The 22,095-nt window shown below is 40.7% G+C and overlaps 1 protein-coding gene across 1 annotated transcript in view; it reads right to left on the bottom strand.

Moving 5' to 3' along the window:
* Positions 1–22,095, bottom strand: part of LOC129766974 (protein serrate) — a 162,466-nt gene that overhangs the window by 119,910 nt on the left and 20,461 nt on the right. Inside the window, exons 2-3 of the mRNA XM_055767572.1 lie at positions 407–524; positions 32–303 (exon numbers count right to left, since the gene is read on the bottom strand). Of these exons, the coding sequence (XP_055623547.1) occupies positions 32–303; positions 407–524 (390 nt within the window). The remainder of the gene's footprint in view (positions 1–31; positions 304–406; positions 525–22,095) is intronic.

Here is a 22,095-nt window from a genome sequence, read left to right as displayed (position 1 = left end):
TCCTCAAAAAAAAAACAATAGCATAACTCACCGTCCACCGGAACGTGAAGGGTAGCGTGACGCGACCGACTTCCGAGTCGGACAGGACGAAGCTCGATCCGCCCAGCACGGGCGTGCTGGCGTTCCCGAACGCACATCCGTACATGGCGGACGGTTGCGGTTCCAGCGTTTCCCCCCGCTGGTGGGCCTGCTGCTGGTGGCCTCCGTTTTTGAGCTGCTGCTGCAGCTGCGCACTCGACGACGATGTTGTACCCTGGTATTCCTTCAGGCACAGGCTGAACGCCGTTGCACATGCCGGACATCCTACACACATAGAATGAAACAAAAACAAACAATGTTCACATAAACCACAGAATCGGATCGTTACAGTGTTGTAACGAAGTATAGAAAGGGAGACTAAAATTACCGGTCGTTTGGGTTCGCTGCTTCTCCGGCGGCAGACCGCAGCAATATCCGGACAGTAGATGGCTGTTGGTGTTGGCTATCTCCAGAATTTGCATCTCGAAGAAGCCCGACGAGGAAACCTGGAAAGCGAAAATAGAACAACGGAGAAAGGCAACAAAAAGCGCCGATTAGTATTGATGCCACACGATGCAGACAGTTAAAAAGTGGTACTAATTTTTTATTCCCCCCTCAAAGAGGAACTCGGTTCAGATTTGTATCGCGACGAAAGAGAGAGAGAGAGATCCGGCGATTGTTATTTATTATACCGCAATCAATTAGTCAGTAATAACAGATATTAACTTTAATCCGTTTTACGACTGCCCGCTTCGCGGGTTCAATTTGCTTAAATGTGTCATCAGAGCCGTGGTATGTGATTTTGGCGACAGTAATTTCGCCTCACCGCTGGTGACGATAATAATGTCGAAGACGAAAAAGATGATGATGACGGAGGCTGTTTCGGAACTGTTTTCTGCCCCGATCGGAAAGGAGGAAACCACCAATCGCTGGCTCGCACATGCGCGCGTATGCGCAGGTATCAATTAGTCAAGGTTAAGAGCCTTTGCGCGCGCAAACATACAATCATCAGCGGCATTGCGATGCTCTGCGATGGGAAGCCGCAGCATCAATTCATACGCGCCAACCAAAACGCGTTGTTGAGAGTGTAATGATGAGGTGTGCGTTGATTTCATTATACAAATAAGTTACATGAGTGGTTTTCGCTTTCGGTGGATTTTTCTTCTTCTTCTGTCTTGTTTAGCTTTGTTTTTTCGGTAGGCGAAGCGGCAGCCTGATTTGAGCAGCTGATTTGCACTTGGCCCGGGTGGTGTGCTTGACTCACACCACATCGATCCGTGGGATCATCCGGCGATGATTTATCTTCGCTGAAGTTGAATATGAATTTAAATTACAGTTTGCATAGCAATCATGAGTTATTTATCTGAGGAATTTCGGTGTTAGATTCAGAGAATCATTGAAAACACCAGATGAATTGTTTCGATCCGTTTATGGTGACAAAAATCTACCGACCATTCAACAAAAATGAATTAAAGTATAAAACATCTACATTTGGCTCGAGTAACATGAGATCAGAACACATGCACTCGAATCAATATTCATAGCTCGGAAATATTTCAGCAACGAGACGTTTCAAGCTGCTTACGACACATGCAGGGATGCCAGGTAATTTTTTCAGATGTCTTCACATGCTACGAAAAATGTCTTCAAATGTCTTCACAACCATATTGGAGGAAACAAAAATTCATAACCTCCAATAACAATATCAATTGAAATAAATTCATGTTTATTTCAATTGATATTGTTATATAGCACGTTTCAGTTAACTTTTCTTGAGGTTTCGAAGTTTATTCCAATAAATGTGAACAAAGAACGTATTGCGCAGCAACTAATTAAGTTTTATGAGTTTAAAACTGATAATTGTGTTTGTAAACCGTTGATTGAGTGAATATCGCCCCAATTCTTCCACAAAAACGGAAGTATGATCGTTTCATAAAGGTGGGCCTAAATGCCGAAAAAAATATTATTGGATGACTCTCATTCGTCATACAATTTTCATAAATAACTCAATTTGTGTATTTCGGCTTAAAGGTTTTGATTGTAACTCAAACCATATCCGTAAAACTAATTATCGAAACGGTGTGTAACATTGTTAAATCCTCCGATTTGTGAAGTGGCTGTAAAAAGCGAGAGAATGACACTGAGACGAAAGTCTTACTTCTTCTATCGATATTTTCAACCAAGAGTAGATATTTTATGGAAACAATATATTTAAAAAACCAGCATACACTATCTCACTGAAACTATCTTCACATACATCTTAATGTCTTCAAAATGAAGACATGTCTTCAAACCTGGCATCTCTGCTTACGACACATGTACGTTTGACAGATGCACTCAGTACATCCAGAAAAATTCTAAGTTAAAAAAGACATAATATATTTGATGATTCAAACATTAACCCTTTTAGTACCGAACGATGATATATCTGTAATCAGTTTTTTTTGCATCACGAATGCAAATCGAATTCATCGGCAGCGATGCTTGTTTACGATGTCAGCTCTTGTGCTAGAATCGAATGAAAAGCCACTTTAATACAAAAAGTGAAGAAAGCTCGTGTGAACAAAATACGCTGCATACAAAAAAGCGCTGGAATTTTTTGTAATTTCTCAGAGTTGGTGTCGAAAATTACATTTTTTTCTGAAAAATTACATTTTTGTTCACAAACCCCCCAATTTTTTTTTATTTATTCTGGTTCTAGTTCACTTAGAAGGAAAATTATAATATGGACATCTCTGTTTGGTTTCCTTTATTCCAGACACGAAATTGTGAGTTATATCTTTTGTCCCATTGGGAAACTTCAAATTTAAACATTTTCATGCTAACCAAATGTTGCAAACATTTTATTCTATACATGTTTGTTTGTTTTTCGTAGATTTCGAGAGTTCAATTTTTCCCCCATAAAAGCAGAAACGTATTTTTGAAACCTCCCAGAGCAGGCCCCTCCCTTAATGTTTATTGTACTATTCATCGATGAGTCGTTGCAAGTAAAATCCTGTCAGAATTATTGGTTAAAATATGCTTATTAATGCTTGTAAATATTCATGATTATTCAAGAAACTGTCCAAATGAAAGGGCTCAGATCCAAGGCCGCTGCTTTTCTACACTGCCGTGCACAGGAACTGGAGGACAAGTGCGTTTTGGAACTGGAGGACAAGTTCGAAATGTTTGACAAAACTCAAGAAAAAAAAATCTATTCAAATGCGTCCAGCAGAAAACTTTGAGCATCTGAACTCGCTAAACTTGATGCCTTAGGACACGCGAGCCAATTCAAAACAATCTTCTTGCATTTGGCTCTGTGTCAAGACAATATATAAGCGAATATAAAGATCAGAAATTGGTGCCGAAAGATCAGTTCTGAATATATCGCCATGAACGGGAAGCTCTGCTGTATAACTGAGCCTTGTATGAAGTGTTGCACAAATTCACCTTGCATGCACTGAAGATGCTTATTTCGTTCGCTTCTACTCCACTTAAAGAGATTATTCTCAACTCATATTCAGATAAAGACCAAAACAAGAAACCAACTGGACGAAAAAAAACGTTTTGGATCACGTTAATTTGTATTGCTGCAAACGCAACATCGGATTTCAGGATTCAAAAGTGGGTTTTATTCATTCATTCATTTGCGATCGGATTCTAGAATTATGGTGAATATTTTTAAGAAAGTCGACCTACGCACATTTATTTACAAGTGAAACGAAATGGGTGTGTCTGGCAGCTTTTCTCGCAAACATTTGAAAATGCATGAAAATGCACAACAGATTTCATTTATTTAAAAAAAATTGACGTATCAATAACAATATTTATTTCGGGTCCAAAAGCATTACTATCGCTAATGTTAATATAGGGCTCTTAATGAGCAATGGATTTTTGACTGACTGACTAGTGAATGAAACGCGACTATTTTCAACTCATTCTTCTGTATCAACGAAAGCCCAAGCAGCAAAGACACGAGAGAAAAAAAGCAGATGTCTCATCGAATAATTTTCGTATTACATTTACTTCTCATTCCGAACATTGTCCCGTGAATGATTCTTCGAAGTTGTACAGACAGACGCAGAACAACTTGACGTTTCTATTGTACCCTATCTAAGCATTAGAAACTTGCATTAAGAGCAGTAAGCATTTCAAAGGCCCTATATGAGCATGTGAAGCATAGCAAAAATTTGTTCGCTATTCTGTATGCGGATATAGTGTTAATTTGGGGCTGTTACTTAGTGCTCACTGGTTACTTCAAACTTTATTCAGTCAATTACATGATCCTGTTCATTAAAATCTTTAATCTAGTTTTGAGTACAAAATTTGAAACATATAACTGAACCTAAATTTTGGCTTATTCGGCATCAAAAACTAGAAAATCTTGATTTATCAAAAATCTGAATCCGTTATTAGCCTTTGAAAATCTGATAAAAATTTGAATGCAACAGTAGTCTAGAATCATTTATTCATTTCTTCCATATAAACCTAGTTTTCAATGCAATTCTCGCGTAACTTTTGAAAAGGTCGTATGTAACAAATGCAAACAAATCTAGTTAATTGATGCACACTATTTGTTATCAATCATTGAATGCATTGTGATAACAATCCTTCAAACATCTATCTTTTTCACCTTCAATTTTAAACTAAAATAGTGATGATGATAGATTCCTTTTAAAACCATTCGCGGAACAATGTTCTGCTTGTAAACGTCGTTTTTCTCGAATTGATGTAAATGTTACATAGGACCTTTTCAAAAGTTACGCGAGAATTATTGATAACATCACTCTTGTTCACAGATCAAAATTTTCCTCGCCTACTACTCCACACTGATACAGTGTTTTTTGAACACCTTGGTTTCAAAGTGCCGAGTGAAATATTTCGCTTCCACCATTTATACACTCACAGAAAAAATGGTATATATGACGATCTTTTTGGGAAATACTACCAATGATTAGTCATTTTTTGCCGGACGAATTACCCGTTCATAGTACGCGATTATAATGGTAAACAAATGTCTCACCGGTCTGTATAACACTGTATAAGCAGTAGGTTCAACGTTGATTTAACATATAACTTAAACTTGGTTGAAAATTATTCAAAATAATATACCTTCATTGTTGCTACACTGAGATAAATAATTAGTAAATATGACGAATTTTTTGGTAAATGCTATAAATCTATAGTCTTTTTCAATCTTTCTAATAAACACGTTTGTCAAGCAGAACCATGATTCGTAAGCCCAATTTCAGCTACATTTTCTCGGCAAAAATGCACGTACTAGAATTATATCACAACGCTTATATCCGTATTGCCTTATAGCAACAATCTCAATCTCAAACTCGGGTCGAATCCCGCGTTGCCAACTACGAACAATCAAAGTCATCCATTGAATTGTTGATTCATTCCAACTGCTGAAAACCATAAATCCAATCATCTGGGTATTCCTCTCCATAGAAAAAAAAACATGAAAAATTTATACTTTAACCATGAATTTTTGTTAGCCAGCTAAAAGCTACAAATTGTCATCACCGATGTAAATCAGTCTCCCCATTCCCTCTTACCCATATCCCGCACGGAGCCGTTTACCTAGGCAATTTTATCAGTCTCCAATCACTCTCTCAGTAGCGATCACACAGACCCCCACTTCAATGACCCATGGCGAGGGCACCGGAGGCGTACGTGATTGATACGTGCCGAGGGGCGAGGGGGGCGGCAGTTCATTAAAAATGCCAAACTTTTGTGTGTCCGCACAGCGCGACTCAAAACACCTACACTTTCTAACGACGATGTCATTCATCAGACGCGCTCGAATTCCTCTCCCCCTCTCGATTGATGAATTTTATTGCTCTATCGGTGGGTCTCTTTTCGATATTTACGAATTTGAAAATGATCTCCCCCCCCTCTGTTTGAGAAGCCTGTGCGATATAAACTCCACTCGCTGATGGGCGAAGCGCGGAGAAGAATGGCTCAAAAAATGTGCCATAAATCTCCAATCAAAGCGGTGCCGAAGAACTCGCGCGCATCAGTGTGGATCGCGGGGTCTGCAGGGATGCGAGGTTTTAACAGTTTCACACCGCAATAAAACATGACGAAATTCGATCCGCACGCTTGTCCATTTACAGCGAAAGCCCCGAGTGGAGATAGGGGGGAGGAACGAATAACGTCCTCTTCTGAAATCCGATTCTTCGCCGAAAGAGACGATTACACAAATCTCCGTGTTATGGCGTTGTCCCAGAAATGAAAGTCGAAAATTCATGAAAACTCGCTAAATTTGGGTCCCCAATCTAGCAGCGCGGCCCGGAGGTAACTCGATCGAGCGCACAAGGCTCGATAAGGGCTCGGGGAAAACCCTATCCGTACAATTTTCTGCGCCGTTGATCTGCCGGCAGAAGTTTTTTTTTTGTTTTTGCTATACGATATCCCATCTCGCCCATCGCGCTTAAATGTTCGTGTCAGTTGATGTTCTATCGCTCGGTGTATGTCTCAGTTTCACCCGAACATGTTACCAAGTCTGTCCGAGATTGCAGGTTTCGCTTCCCTGTCGCCTCTGGCCTGCTGGCGCGCTCCGGGCTCCTCCCCGCCGTAAACAGAACCAGTCACTGGCCGCAGGAATGTGATACCTGTGTGTTATATTCACACACTCTGCTCGTCGGGACTGGAAACGTTTTGGTCGCGCATCATTGCGCAACATTGCGCTGCAGGAGGAGGAGGAGGAGGGGGCACGACAACGTGGCCATATAGCTCATTTCAGTAGAATTTATAATTTGTGTGACATTGCGGGACTCCGGGCGACGGAGTCGAGCCGCCGACGTCTTGTTCCCGACGTCGTTGGCGACAATGGGGATCAAACCGCGGAAGGCTATGGCAAACAGCAAGTTCCTCTTGAGAACCTGTCCCGTCCCAAGCCGTCCAGAATATGGACCGCGCGCCGCCGCGCGCTCTCCGGCCAGTCCCAAGCGGGGCGGCAATTTAACGCTTGCTTTACTTTATTGTCGCGTTACGGAAAGACTCCTCGGTCGCGGGTCGGCCGATGAACAACATGAGCAACAGCAGTTTCTGGATGTTACTGCTGCTTCGATTCGCTTTAATTGCCATTGTGGGAAATGACCATCGCGTTTTGGGTCGATTCGAAGGACACGACGGCGGAGGGGAGCCAGTGCCCGATTTTGGCCACGCTAGGTGGAACAATCTTATTTCACGTGCGCAAAGTTGTTAGTAACGGGAGATATGCCGTGATTGGAAAAAATGGTCCCGAAAGAGAGGGGTTTTTTTTTCTTGCAGTCTCGACATGGTCCGGAGCAAAATCGTGTGAATTTACCGTGAAATTTTATCCTGCGTCATGTGCAATATATTTAAGTCGTTTATCAAGCGTTTTAGATGACCAAAAGGAAAGTTGGATTGAATCAAAATCGTATATGATGTCAATTTAAGTATACAGTGTGTATACCTAAAATCGTATGAAATGCAAAAATCCCGATTTCATTTATATGTGCCTAATATTTTGCGATAAGGAACAAAACTATCACTTTTCGCGGAAATCTGAGAACCACTATATCGGTTCGGCATGGAATGGCTGTATAAGCAATCGCTATTAAATACGATTGTGAGTTAACTTGATTTTATATATGACTTAGCGTTTTATTTGATGTACATATGATTCAACAAGGGTAGGTACTTTTGCCTTCTGGTAATTAAGACATATCCCTGGCGTTGCACGCTAAACAAGGCTGTTTAACGATTTCGTGGTGTTCAAAAATGTGTTAAGAAACTCAACTGAGTCCGCGATAAGCACGGAACTCAAGCAGAAAGCATTTTATCAGCAAGCAGTCGACACAAGCGGCTTATCAGCGCGTGCTGTGGCAACCGCCCATCGCAAACTCTATTTTTATCCAATCATCCTCGAAACGCTACTGCTCTCGGAACAACGCCGTTTCGGCACAGAATCAGTTGCCGAGCCGAAAGCCGAGACACGCGTGTTCATAAATAAGCCGGAAATGGGAACGAAGAGCCCTCGGCGGAGTAATTGGTCGTAAAAAAATAAAGATAGATGGTTAGGAGGCTCGAACGAATTTATTCAAACACCCAATTACCGGCAAACTGTTGCTGTTGACTCACGCTGGGGATAATCATCATTTGCACCATCGCCGCCGCCGCCACGTTGGGGGCGAAGCGCACACGCGGTTCACGCGGAAAATGGGTCACACAATCTTTCGCAGCCACAAATTAGCCTCAACCCCCGTGTGAAATATTGTCTGATCGGAAAAGTGATTTAATCCCGATTTATGTATGCTAATTCAAGGCAGTTCGTCACAAGTGGTGTGTACTCGCGCGCAGCAATAATAATAACAATAATAACGATGATGCAGGGGTGTGAGAGCGAAAACTTGATCGAACGCGTTGGTTTGTCGCGCAAATACAAATTCCCACCGTCGTTCCGTCGTCGGAGAGCCGGCGAGGGAACCGGTTTTATTTCTGCCTCGCTTCTCTCGACGCCACGAAGCAGTCTACCGCCGTGATCGGAGACTGTGCGACTGCGACTGCGACAGCTAACGCAATTTAAATAAACAAACAGTTATTTATTTATTATTAATTAACTTACAGGTATATTCGTTTTAAGTATGTGTGATTTTTCAAGAGTCAATAAGCGAGGCAAATGCTAACGCGAGGTATCTCCGAGACACTAGGAGGGAACCACACACGACGGACTACTTTAAGCGCGGTTCGGATTATCTCGGAGATTGCATCAAATAATTGCTGGCAGAAATCGAACGTGACCCAATCGATCGACCTGCCTGCTGTTTCGAATTAGCGCGGGTGTACGGTTCGAAAGGTGGATGAAATATTTCATCCGCATTTGCTAATTGCCAGCGAATAAAGTTGCAGTAGGCTGTGGAATAATGAAATGTGAATCTAAACCAAGATGATGAACTATAGGTGTTTCGTTCTTGACACTTTCAGGACATGACGTGAGACGTGTAGCGAGACGTAACTTTCAGAATTATTTACTTTTTGTTTGGGTGTGTGGTTATGATTTCAATGTCAACTCGCTTGCAAAGAAAGGCGAAAAGATATACTAAAACATCCTTCTGCACTGTTATGATTCGACAATAAAGCGCGAGCAGCTATTTTTCCAACGAATGCATTTGTCACCAAAAGATACGACTTGTTTTGTAAACAAATTTGTTTTTTCACGAGCAATGGCCGAACAGCAATTTTGACATTGCGGTCCACCTATAGTACAACGCCTTGATCAAAATTGTTTGCGAATTCTCTGTTCGAGATCAATGTCCTGGAATGATGGTAGTGAAGATGGTGGAGTTTCGAGCGCCATAGAATGCGCTGCCATAACTATTTCTCAAAATGTAACGTCAGTATTTGTGTTTACATTTGATTTCCTACCACATCTAGGTGAAATGCTATTTTCAGCAAGTGATTTATCAATGAAAAACATACATTTTATTGAAGTTCCCGTGGATTATGAGTATAATGGGACAGCATGCAGTGGATATTTGTGAAATCACGTCGAAAAAGACGAATAAAAGTGATATTTTAGTAATACATTTTCAGTCTCCCACGGCTATAGAAACAAACGAAATTTTATTATTTATACGATACTAAATTGACATGACTTTGTTTCTCAGTGTCGGTGTGTGTGTTGGGAAATAATCTTCAATTAAGCAGCATTTCATTGGAAATGTTACTAATTTCAAGGACTAAAACTTCGACTGTTCTCTGGGTCTTTTCACCACATCAATAATGGGAATAAGTCACAATACAATTGTCATCTGTTATATGACAAACAGTTGCAATATTTTACGAGAAATTTGGCTCAAATCATCATGAAACCGTGAGTATTCTGAACATTATTTTGATCCTTCCATATACACTTCATATAGAACGCATATAAATACCTTAGATAAGATCAGACAACTGGCTTCTCACTCTTCGTCGTTATCCGAAAACGAAGTCATGACATGAAGATTCCAGAGTTGTCAAATATTATAAAATTTCGGATTTTTTGAAATTTCTGTTTCTATGAATCGTAACATTTGGTTGGTGCGAATTCTTTGGAATTTTGTTAGCAAATAAATCTAATCTGGCAACGTTGAAACGTTATGCAAATTCCCATTCTCATATCAGCAGATATACAACCAAAACAACGTTAGGAAGCTATTTTAACCCTTTGCGGTCGGAAATAATTTTCCTTAAAAAGATCCTCATATCTTTCCACGCTAATAACATTTCGTTTATACCGTATTATTCGTAGAAACTCCGTACATATTCGTGGAAAAGTTCATCAAACATTAAAATTCGTTTAGAAAAAAATGTAAACTCTTACATCGTTGAATATTGAAGTATTTAGTACTGTGGTGGCCGAGAGCAGACAAATGACCGCAAAGGGTTAATCATACAGAATCATAATTGAAACATAAAAATTGAAGTGTGAAGCATTAAATTGTGAGCGAAGGATGGATACTCATCCTGAGTAAAAATTTTATCGGTTCGGTAAAGATAAAAATATTCCGTTTTTGCGTGAACAGTGAATAAAAAGTTCCATTCTTTGTCATCAAGCACAAGCGTATGTAGCGTAAGTATTCAGAACAAATTTTGAAACATATCCCATTACTAATATGAATATAAGATCATTTTGTACACAGTCCAACTGTGTACATTCGAACAATAGGAATATTCTTACGCCGAAAAAAGGCGACATGTGTTGTGTATCGATAGAATAGGAATATTATTGCGCCTGGATGGCTACTGTGTAATAGATTAAAAAATGCGTATCGATACGATAGGAATACTCTTACGCCTGAAATGGCTACTGTGTAATATACAGCATGAGATAAAAAAATGTACACAAATGAATTCGGCTCTGTTACAGCTGAATTTCCAAATGAGCCTAATGAAATAAAAAGATGGGATAAAAAAAATGATAATTTGGCTGATGTAGTTGAAGATCTACAGATAGAAAAATTTCGTTCGAAACATCAAATTTCCAAGCTGAAAAGGTAGTGTGTGAAAAAATATGTTACACATTAATATAACCGTTAATAGAATTGTAAAACAATGGGATTCGTGAAGAACAACCCTTGAAGAAGCTTTTCAGAGAAGATCAAATTAAGCTATTAACAGGAGTGGTTAAAAACGTGAAGCGTTAATCTGATGAAACGATAACGGAGAATTTTCAAATTCGTTTTGCATGTCAAGGTGGACACGACAAACTTATTCGAAAAGGCTTCCCGAAGGAGTTCGTTTCAGTCTTGGTATGTTATGATAATCATATGTCTCATCGCAAGTTAATATATGAAATGATATTTTGTACGTATTCTTGAAGTTATATTCCAGCTGCTGCAACATAAAGATTCAACAGTGTCGGTTAAAGAAAGACTGCGGATTGGTTCTAGACGAAATGAGCATAGGTGAGGCAAAAGAGTTTTACCAAAAAACGAAGCAGTTTATTGCAACGCTTTCTATGTCCAAACTTTAGCATGTAAAGGTTTAGTATCCATGCTAGTTGGGATTGCAGCGCACTAGAAACAGGTGGTTACTTTCGAGTACACCGGCAACTCTATAGGAAAAGAGTTCTTAAAAATACGGTACATGTATGCTTTGACAACAGAACATCTTCCATAGATCAAATGAAAGTGTGCAATGCAAACAAATGCGGAAATATAACAATTACCGGAGCTTCTTACTATCGAATGCTTAATAGGAGACTTTGCTCAATGTTCGAGCTTATCAATAATAAGGCAGAAGAGAGAGTATTGTGTTTAAATAATCCAATGAGATATAACGAGTATATCGCTCATTTGAAGAACATGGTGCGGTTCAGTCTTCAGAATGCAACTCGGTGCTGATGTGCAACAAGATTTTTGTACCCTGTTGAGCTCCCACTCCTTGTGCACACACGCTCTATGGCGAATGAGCACACTCCGAAACACAGATGAAATGTTTGGAAATGTTATGAATTTTGTGCGCTTCGCACCAAGAGAGAATACGAGTGTTCTTTGAACGCGCGCTGATGAAAATTCAACTCAAGCGCAGCGCTGCGTTTGTTTTCTGAAGACTGGTGCGGTTAATGTATGATCTCCGAGTATAGTATGACGAACATTGGAAACCACGGCAAACAGGTCTCATCGTATGTACGGATGCAATTGTGAGGTTTATTTTTACATACAGGAAACAAATATTTAAATTTGGAGAGTCTTTTCTCGTTGATTCGTGCAAAGTAACGACGCAAAACTCCATTGCAATTCAGCTTCGTATACAGCCGATACACAAGAACTTCTCGTTGGATTGATGGCCTTGCTATCAAAGCGGCGGGAAGAATGATCAGCCCAGAAATTCCCTCTTATTCTCCGCGGCGAATGACGTGAGATGGCTCTAGTCACGATGTTTCCGAAGGCGAACGGCGTGACTATAGTTTGTACTAGGTGAGATTTGAAGTCGTGTCCTCAAATGTTATCGACTCAGGTATCAAACAGGAGCTGAAAAGTAAGGTGGCTACCACAATAAAGCGAGAAACTTTGCTATCTCACGTTACTCACCGCGCGGAATAAAGGGTATTGATGGACAGTGAAGCAGCATCGACATCACATCGAATTTCAACTTCATCTAATTTTTCGGTGATAATGTGGATCACGTGAATATTGAATTCGACTATGAGTACACTGTCGATGAAGCGAAAACTTTCCTCGACAGAACAGAACTAAATTTGTCGTTCTACTTAGCTGGTTACATCATCAAAAAATAGGTCAGCCATGTCAGCAGTGTAACATAAGATTGGTAGTCAGCAAAACACAACTTCAATCAACAACAACAACAACCATCTCGATTTTTCATTATTACAATCATTTACAACACTCCCATCTGCATAGTGAATGATGAGACTTTCCATTTCTTCTTAGCAATGGAAATTATATTCCGAGATATGAAATCGCATTTGGGACCTAACGAAGCGGATTTGCCGAAGAAAATGGCAGTAGAAATGAGTGTTTTGCCGTACACATTATTCCATTGTGAAAAAAACAAAGAATAACATTATAAAGAAAATTATGTTCTTTCGTTTAAAATGCGGAAAGAACAAAAAAAAATTGAAATATTTTTTTTTTAATTTTGATAGCAGAAGCATGGCATGGTAGAAAACAAATTATTAGTATCAGAAACCAAATAGATTATTATTAAACTTGTGTTATCATATATATGAATATAATATAGCATTTTTCATTCAATCAAAGTATAGCATGAAAATAATAATAAATAATAAAATAAATAATAAAATAATAAAGTAAAACTTGTATATAATTGCTTCACATTTCCTTTAAACTAAATATCGTAATATTCGTTAAATTCAGTTTTTTAAAATTCAATACAAATCGAACGCTATTTATTTTCGTTGACAACACTGGAAAAATCGTCTTTGTTTACAAACATTTATCGAGATTAGCCAATGAACGACTGTTACGTATCTGACAGAACTTTGGTCCGTAAATGAGCCCCTATTGTCTGATATTATCTTATAGCGAATTCGTTTTTGTTCAGTTTCAACCTCAGTGCCGCACTAACTGCTGTCAAAACGTTTTTTTATTCAGTCAGTTTCGCACTCAGTGTCGCACTGGTTCGCCCCGAAAGCTGTTAGTTTCGCACTGAGATGTTTCACGGGTTGGCACTCGGGTTCACCAATACAACTATACCGAACTGTCAAGTTCCGAGTATATTTTGGAAAATCTAAAAATAAAAACTATGAAGATGAAAAACCTGCTGCTTTTGCTTTTGTATTATTGGAATCGTAATCCAATTCGGATTCTGATTTTGAAATTATATTCGAGCAGACGGCATTAAGCTACGTGTGCTTTCATTGGGAGGCGAAAATAATGATGGATATTCAGGTGGAATAAACCTGCTTTCAAAATCAAAATTATGAATGAAAATTTACTTTAACGTATCGAATATTTATTTCATGTGATGAAATAAGAGGGTTTTTTTTCGATATCACAGAAACATATTGAACGAAAACTGTGGCTAATGATGATTTTATATTATAATAGTAATTATTTGTGGAAAAACCAGGAAATGCATCGACAAATGGTTAAGTAAGTGTCAGAACTACATGTTTTAAGTAATAAAACAATATGAAGTGAAAACATTCATTCAAACTTTTATATTTTTACACTGCACTTGGCCCTGCTGATCTGATAGAGAATAATTTACCTCCCAAGCATTAATATCGCCATTAGACGTCGACACTGTACATTTATCGTCGCGAATATAAACAAATCAGACTATATAACGCACACCAACAAAACACCGCATTCGTGAAACTGAAAACGTTTTTTTATTACAGAGTCAGTTTGGCACTGACTCAGTTTTAAAAACGAATTCGCTATTAGATAAGTACGACATCATATTTTGCTTGCCAACACAAATATACTTCGCCTTCTGCTTCACCTCGATATGTACTCCATTGATTCGGGACATAGAAGGTACGGTGTCGCCGTCTACCGGAACAAAACGTTCGAGTTCCGTTTTTTCTCGAATTGTATTGAAGTTTATAAAAAAAAAAATACGAATACGAAATGGTAGAGTGCAACTTAGTGAAGCAGTTTTCACTTCAGAAATCTTTTTTTTTCGTTGATACACCATAATGAATCGAGTAAGTGTACTCTCTTTCAGATAAGCATGCTTGAAAGCAGTTTTGAATTTTCAAAGTTTGAATGATAATCAGTTTAAAATGTTATTCGCATGCTTAGATCGCATAGTCCTAACCCTTATATGATAATTACTGGAAGAACTCTTGAATATTTTCATCAGAACGTATGGAAAATGAACCTAAAAAGTTGCATGAATTGTCCAAACAATAAAAATCGCGTAGAAACAGTTCGAAGCGCTTAATTAAAATTACCATTTCTAAGGCTGAAAATTGTTCCAATTCCAAAGCGGTCCCCGTGGGATCGCGTTCAAAGCATCTGAGACATCTGAACCCGTTCCGTGTTTCGATCTGTGCCACACCGAATTACTCACCCGCCGGCAGCCGTAAACAGCCACAGGTATCCGGTTCCGCCGCTTATCGACCCAATCAATCCGTACACGATAATCGGTATAAATTGTGTCGATCCAAACCATTTCAGTGACCTTCGACAGTGACTAGACTCGAGATTGTCAGAGCTCCGAGAGCTCCGAGAGTTTCTACGGTCGCACCGTTCTGCCATGAGCTAGAACAGCAATTAATTAAGCTATTTTACGACCGCAAGCTCTCCTCGGGCTGGTTTTATGGGGAATCACGATGGCCGCAGGGGAGGGGGGTGTGGTGGCGACATTTTTCGGATGTCCCCGGGGCTTGTCGTACCGCGGCTGATGTCATTTCTTTCAGGAAATTCCTCCCATCCGAGCCCGATCATGGTGTGGTCTGCTTTTAATTGGAAGCAAGAAGCAAGCCAATCTCCGCCGAGCGCTCGAAATTTCCTATATCATTACCATCGATCAGTTCGAACTCTAATTAGGAAATTATTCACCACTGACCAGCGGCCACCAATCGGAAAGATCAATATTTAAACGATAGTACCGCCACCGGCGCGCGGCCAGGTTAATTTGGTAAATTAGAGGTGACCGAGATCGACCGAGGGGAGAATTGGTGGTTTGTTTAATTCAATTTTCGACGAATTAACACCAACGTTGGGTTCACCTTTGCGTCTACTTCTCGTCTCGTGTTTAGCTTTCCGTGTTCTATTTTGCGCGCGAAAGTTTCGCCCTCCCTACCCCCGGATTGATTTCGCTGTCTTTGGTTGTCTCTTCTCAAAACGGGGACCCGATTTTCGCACGTTTTGACTCTTCGAGATATCCGAACAAATCATCATCCCCCGGCGACGCGATGACAAACCGCCAGCGGGTATTTGGTATGGAAATGCCGTGAGAAATTGTGCCTCGGAGGAGGTGATCACAATGACAGCCGGAAAACGGCTGTCATTGTGATCATATTTCCAAATGATTTGCGAGACCCGAGATTGTTGTTTGTCCTTGCGCAGATAAGGCTATGCGAGGGGCAGAGCGCCGAGATTTGTCTATTTTTGTGAGCTAATTTTAGCGAAAATAGGTTTGAGGCGGTGCCATTTGCTAGTGTTCTTGTCTGGCGTGTTTTCAGCAGCGGTGGCAGAATTAATATCACGCTGACACTTAACTCGTTTACATATTGATGATGATTGCGGTGTTTGTCGGACTGGAGTGGTATTTTTATTACAAAAAAGTGTAGGCAATCCTGTTTGGTCGTAAAATTGACTACCCCCTCGTGCAGCCCTTTTCCGCATGCGATTTTTGAACAAATCGCCGTTGTTGTAATTCAAATTAGGTGGGCCAGAAAATGTGAATCAGTTGTCACTTCCAGACAACTTCAGTTTCCGACCTTTCTTGTGCTCGAAGAGGCACCGACGGTAAGTGTAACGAACAGAAAAATTAGTCCACACACAAATGCACTCGATTGGGAAATCGTGTCCGGCAGTCTGTCCACGGTCTGCTTACGAATTCCAGGCCGCAAGTGTTAAGTAACAATTCGTATGCAAATGGCACACACGGTGTGTATATGTACTGTGTGCAATGACAAGCATTTGTTGTATCACGCCCCGTGCAAGCGAGACACTTTTCTATTGAACTTGAATCGCAGCTCTAATGAGACAACTGTGGCGAACCGGCAGTGCGGACACCCGAGGAATACTGATCGCGTGGAGGTCTTTCTCACCGAAACCCGGCGAGACATTCGATCAAAACACACGCCACAACACCACCGCCACCAATTGGCTCCCTATTTTCTCGGAACCGCACTCCCATCAACGCGGATCAACAACCTATCGATCGGTTCTCCGCATGATTTAGTTCCACTATCCTACGGGGCTCTTTAAATCCGATATTAATCACAGCCACCTTTTATTTATGGACGGCGATAAAGTTCTGCTCCTTTCGGGGCCCTTCTTCGCATCGCATCGAGAGGAAGAGGCTAAATGCGACAAAATCCCATCACTGCAGCGCGGATCCGGCTGCCGGACGGAAAATCTACATAAATTAAAACTAAACACTGATCAACCGATCAGGTCGTAAAACGGGAGAATCTTTCCCATCGGCTCTGCCACTGACAGCAGCAACAAAAAGAAACATGGCGGGCGACAAACAGCTGGCGGACGATTGTGGCGCTATCTGTGCTGCTGTCAAATCACGCTCATCAAACCAATCGCAATCGAATCAACAACGGAAAAAAAAACTCGATCGCGGGGACCCGCGGGAACACGTGAGAAAAAAGCGGCTTTCTTCGATCGGCAGTGGTGGCCCATGGACCTGTTGTTTCACCCCCTCCCCTTCTCCGAAAGCCCCATCGACGACAACAAGAGTTGCGCTATCAGTTGCTGCGGTCTAGTTCGTCTCTCACAGAAAGGGAGACGACATCAGATCACATGTGTAATAAGATGATTGTAGGGGAAAATATCCCAAAACGCCATCCCGGGGCAAAAAAAAATTGGCCATTGCCGTAAGCTCTTGAACGATCGCACTTAATTTCTGATATATGCCGATCACCTGATTAATCTAAACCCTTATTGTTTGTTTCTTTTACGGTATAATACATACCTCATAGAAGGGATTTTTCATTCAACTTTCTCGATTTTTCTATTAAATGTCCAGGAGAAGCAAACAGAACCTTGCACAAAACCCAAACGTGAAAACATCAAAACAACTCGGTAGCCATAGCGAGTGCCCCCTTTGCAAAAGTGCGCAGAAGCCTAGCAGAAGAAAACAAAGCAAGCTGTCAGTGTACGGTTTCATCGGTTCGTATGTTTTCGTGTGGTTATTACATTATAATTGTATTATAACGGTGCGAAAATACTTCCGGAAAACGAACCGTCGTGCCTGGCCGGTTACACAATTAACAACAGCAACTATTCGGGACATTGAATCAGGGAGATCTACGAGAAGCGTTTCAAAATAATAATCAATCCCAGTGAGCACTCAGCGCCTGCGCTACTTAAAACAACAACAAAATGCCCCAGTGGATGCAAGGAAATTGTCGGGCCACATGTGGAAAACTTTGGGCCCGTTCTCAGTCAGCACATAGAGAGCCGCCTCGTAAACGCAATAATCCACATGAGTGAGTGCGGGATACGGATTGACCAGCAACGATGTGAGCAATCTAGCTTCCCAATTTGCCGAATCGAGAAACATTTACCATCCATTCGATGAAGAAAAGAAGTGTGCCGGGTTGGCATGGTATACAGGATTCCGTTGTCGTCATCCAAGTCTTTCATTCCGTAAACCCGAACTAACTTCTATGGCTCGCAGTACAGGATTCAACCGTGAAGCAGTGAATGTGTTTTACGACAATTTGCAAAAATTTTTTTTGGGAAAATCAGTACTCGGCTGACAGGATCTGAAATGTTGACGAAACTGGTATAATTACGGTATTACGGTATTTCGAAATAAAAGTCGTTTAGTCGCGGTCATAAAGTTCTTTTCTAAGTTTCACGAATTGATTTGGAAACTAAAAAGGAAATTCTGCACAATTGGTGCACATACCACAAAATAGCAAAACAATTCAAGGTTTCTTCAGAAAGTGTCAAACGAATCATCGCAAAGTGAATGTTCTTTCTAGGATCTAAGCAGAAGTGGACGAAAACCCGGACCAAGTAATCCCGAATTGGAAAAGTTGTAAATTATATTCAGATAATTAGGTTTGCCTCTATTCGTGATTTGACCAAACCAGTATTGGGATGAATCAGCGGATTGAACAGACCTATAAAAAGCAAAAAGTGGCCAAACAAACACCGGAGCAGCAAGATCGCGCTAAAACACAAGCTCGAAAGCTATATGAGCGTATTTTGAACAATCCCAACCAATGCATTTTCATGGATGACGAAACATACGTCAAAGAAGATTCCAGAACGCTGCCGGGACCTCAATTTTATACCAAATCGGTTGGAGAGAGAGTGTACCATTAGCGGACTGTTGCGATGGGATATTCGCCCAAAAAGTGCTCGTTTGGCAAGCCATTTGCACGTGTGACATGCGATTGTCAACTTTTTTCTCAAAAGGGACTCTAAATGCCCAAATTTATGTGGGCAATTGTCAAGGTCAAGCTCAAGAAGGAAGGAACAGTGTCTAAAAATATGTCAGAGTTCAAGAAGAATTGGTCTTCAATACAGAATTTGATGAGCGGAGTCAAATATATGGTTCGATCATTTTTTAGAAAGTTTAAGACTACTTTTCGACACACTCCTTACGTAGGACATCTCAAATTTATAATTATAATATAATTAATGAATTACTTAAATACTTTAGGTTCCAAATATTAAAATTTAAGGACGTAGTTAAGTTAGTGCAATTTCATCCGTAGAAGGAGGAGTCAATACAACCCTCATGAATTGTGTTTCGGCAGCTGGCCAATTATTACCACCGATGTTTATATTTCCGATACAACGAATGAATGATGCGCTTAAAATTGGGACTCCTGCTGGCTCAATATTCACCTGCAGTCCAAGTGAATGGAGTAACGTGATCTCACGTTCGGCATGGTTTGATCATTTCTTGACTCAGGCGAGACCAACTACAGATGCACCGATTCTTTCGATCCTGGACGGGCATTCGAGCCACACCAAAAACATAGAAATGCTTGAAAAAGCAGCACGCAATAATTGCTGCATGGGCTGAAAAATCCCGGTGTTTTTGATTAAATCAATCGTTTTTCTGGGCAAAGCTGTATCTATACCTCAACATAGTTTCCTTCGAGGGCAATACACTTGGTATAGCGAGTTTCCAACATTTCTTAGAAATCCGTGCCACTCTGTAGACTGCCTATTGAACTCAGGAGTGCGTTATTGGATCCACCCTTCATCCATTGTCACATAACGTCGAAAGAAGTCCACTCGATTACGCTTCAACAGCACCAAAACGGGCGTGGAATCATCAACACGCCGCCGTTTTTGGTCGACGGTCAGCAAACGCGGTACCCATCGCGCGGAAGGCTTTTACATGTCCAAAATGTCGCGCAAAATGTATCCCACTTGTTCTTCTGAAATGCCTACGGCCTCAGCTAACTTGCGTAACTTCACTTTACGATCGTTCAAAACGAGTCGATGCACTTGTTTTACGATTTCTGGACTCGTAGCCTCTTTTGACCTTCCAAAGCGAGGTGCATTTGCGGTGCTTGTATGGTCCATTTTAAGTTCACTAACCACTTCACTTCAGGAGTTTTTGGCCTACAACTTTGTGGATAAAATCATTCAAATTGAAGTACCTGAATGTTCACGAATGACAGACAAAAGCTGAGGTGATCACTTATTTTTATGTGTTTTATACTTTCAATACTCATTTTGTTTTTTTATGTAATTTGAGGTAGGCTCGTTTAGTGTGAAATGCTATAATACGACCACACATGACATACCAGCCTCAAAATCTGACTCGAGCCGAAGCTGTTCGTGTCAGACAATGCGGGATGACGGAATGGATCAATTGACAACAGTTTACAATTGAATGGCTTCGAAATAAGTACGTCAAGTTGCGATTCGGAATATCTTGAAGTTGATCCTAAAGTTTACTATGTTGTGGAGTAAAAACGGTGTCATCAGCATTCACACATTGGATCAAGGTGTTGAGCTGAGTGAATTACTAACTCTGAATCAAATAACAGAAAGCAGCGAAAATGATCTTTCTCTTAATGATCCCATGATGATTCACGAGCGAAATAAAAGTGTCGATCTATGCCCAGAGTTAATTGTTACTAAACCGAATCCACGTAAACGTCGACAACCTCAAAATATCGAACACCGTGCAAGAGAAGAATATTTTATTTGAAGAAGAATTCAATGAAATACAAGTATTTTGAATATTTGCATAACATTCTGAAAATTTCCAAGTAACTTTAGATTCTTTACTGATTGATGCAAACAAATCTATATCATAGGACAAATTCAACACAAGCTTTTAACGTTCTGAACAGCTTGATTAGGATTGAATTTGGTAAATACAAAATACTATTCATGCTCTCTCATCGGTTTTTCAATCATTCTTACCATCTCTGTCCCATGTACGTTGTTCAATGTTGTTGTTGTTGTATGTATGTTGTATGTTGTGAATCATTTTGCCTCTGCCGAAAATCATTATGTCTGACACAAACAAAATCGGACATATCAACATGCTGTATTTTAAATGTTATTTAAACATGTACAATTGCACATCTATTAGTAGATAAATTAGTAATGAAAGCAGTGTAGTCTTGATTTTGGGTACTAAATAACACATTTCATTGAAATTAATTAGAGGTGTGGCATTTTGTCCCTCGTTCCCCTACACACCGGGGAACAAGAAAGAGAGGCTCCACACAACAATTAAACGTCAGCGTTTGCGGTTTGTTTTGCTCTCCTTCGCCGTCCCATCATCAGATGACAAACCTGTTTTGATTGAGGAGGTACGGAACGCGAAGGACTGCATGAATCAAGTGTCGTTCCCACTGCTCCAGCGTTCATTTTTGTTATTGGTATTATTATTATTGTTTTTTTTTTGCATAGATCACTATCAACTGCGGCTGTCAGACTGTTTTTCCGCGCATCGTTCAGCGTCTACTTCGATCTGAACTGGATCTGTCAACAACCGCTGTGATGGCTGTCAAGTAAGGTAGTAGGCGACGAACTTCGATTATCAGCGGAGAGAGCTCTGTTTATGGAACTCGGCACAAGATTGACGACTTCCACACTTTCCACTCCCCCCTTCTCCCGCTCAAAACGCAGTGGAGCGGAAGGTCAGAATCCCTCTATTCGCTCCGGATATTCGACCCAGAGGCGAACGCCGCACGCTTGCGTATCACGCAAAACTTTATTTTCTCAGGGTCTATCGGAAGACCTGGATTTGGCTAACCCCGGATCACCCCAGAACAGTTAAAGCCCAGCGTTTCACAGCGAATGCGCGCAAAACCGGCTCGCCGCTCGGAAGATGATGCCCTCGAAAATAGCGAAGAAGCGGCCACAGGAAAATATGCTTTTCAGTTTGTCTTCCTATCCGCGTCTCGTCCCTTGCCGAGTGCGCGCGCGTATTGCGGATTAAATTTACGACCCACAGCCTGCGGTT

Source organism: Toxorhynchites rutilus, chromosome 1, assembly GCF_029784135.1.
Source record: "Toxorhynchites rutilus septentrionalis strain SRP chromosome 1, ASM2978413v1, whole genome shotgun sequence".
Taxonomy (NCBI): Eukaryota; Metazoa; Arthropoda; class Insecta; order Diptera; family Culicidae; genus Toxorhynchites; species Toxorhynchites rutilus.
The sequence above is the reverse complement of the archived record's forward strand: the minus strand, read 5'-3'. Positions and strand labels throughout refer to the sequence as shown.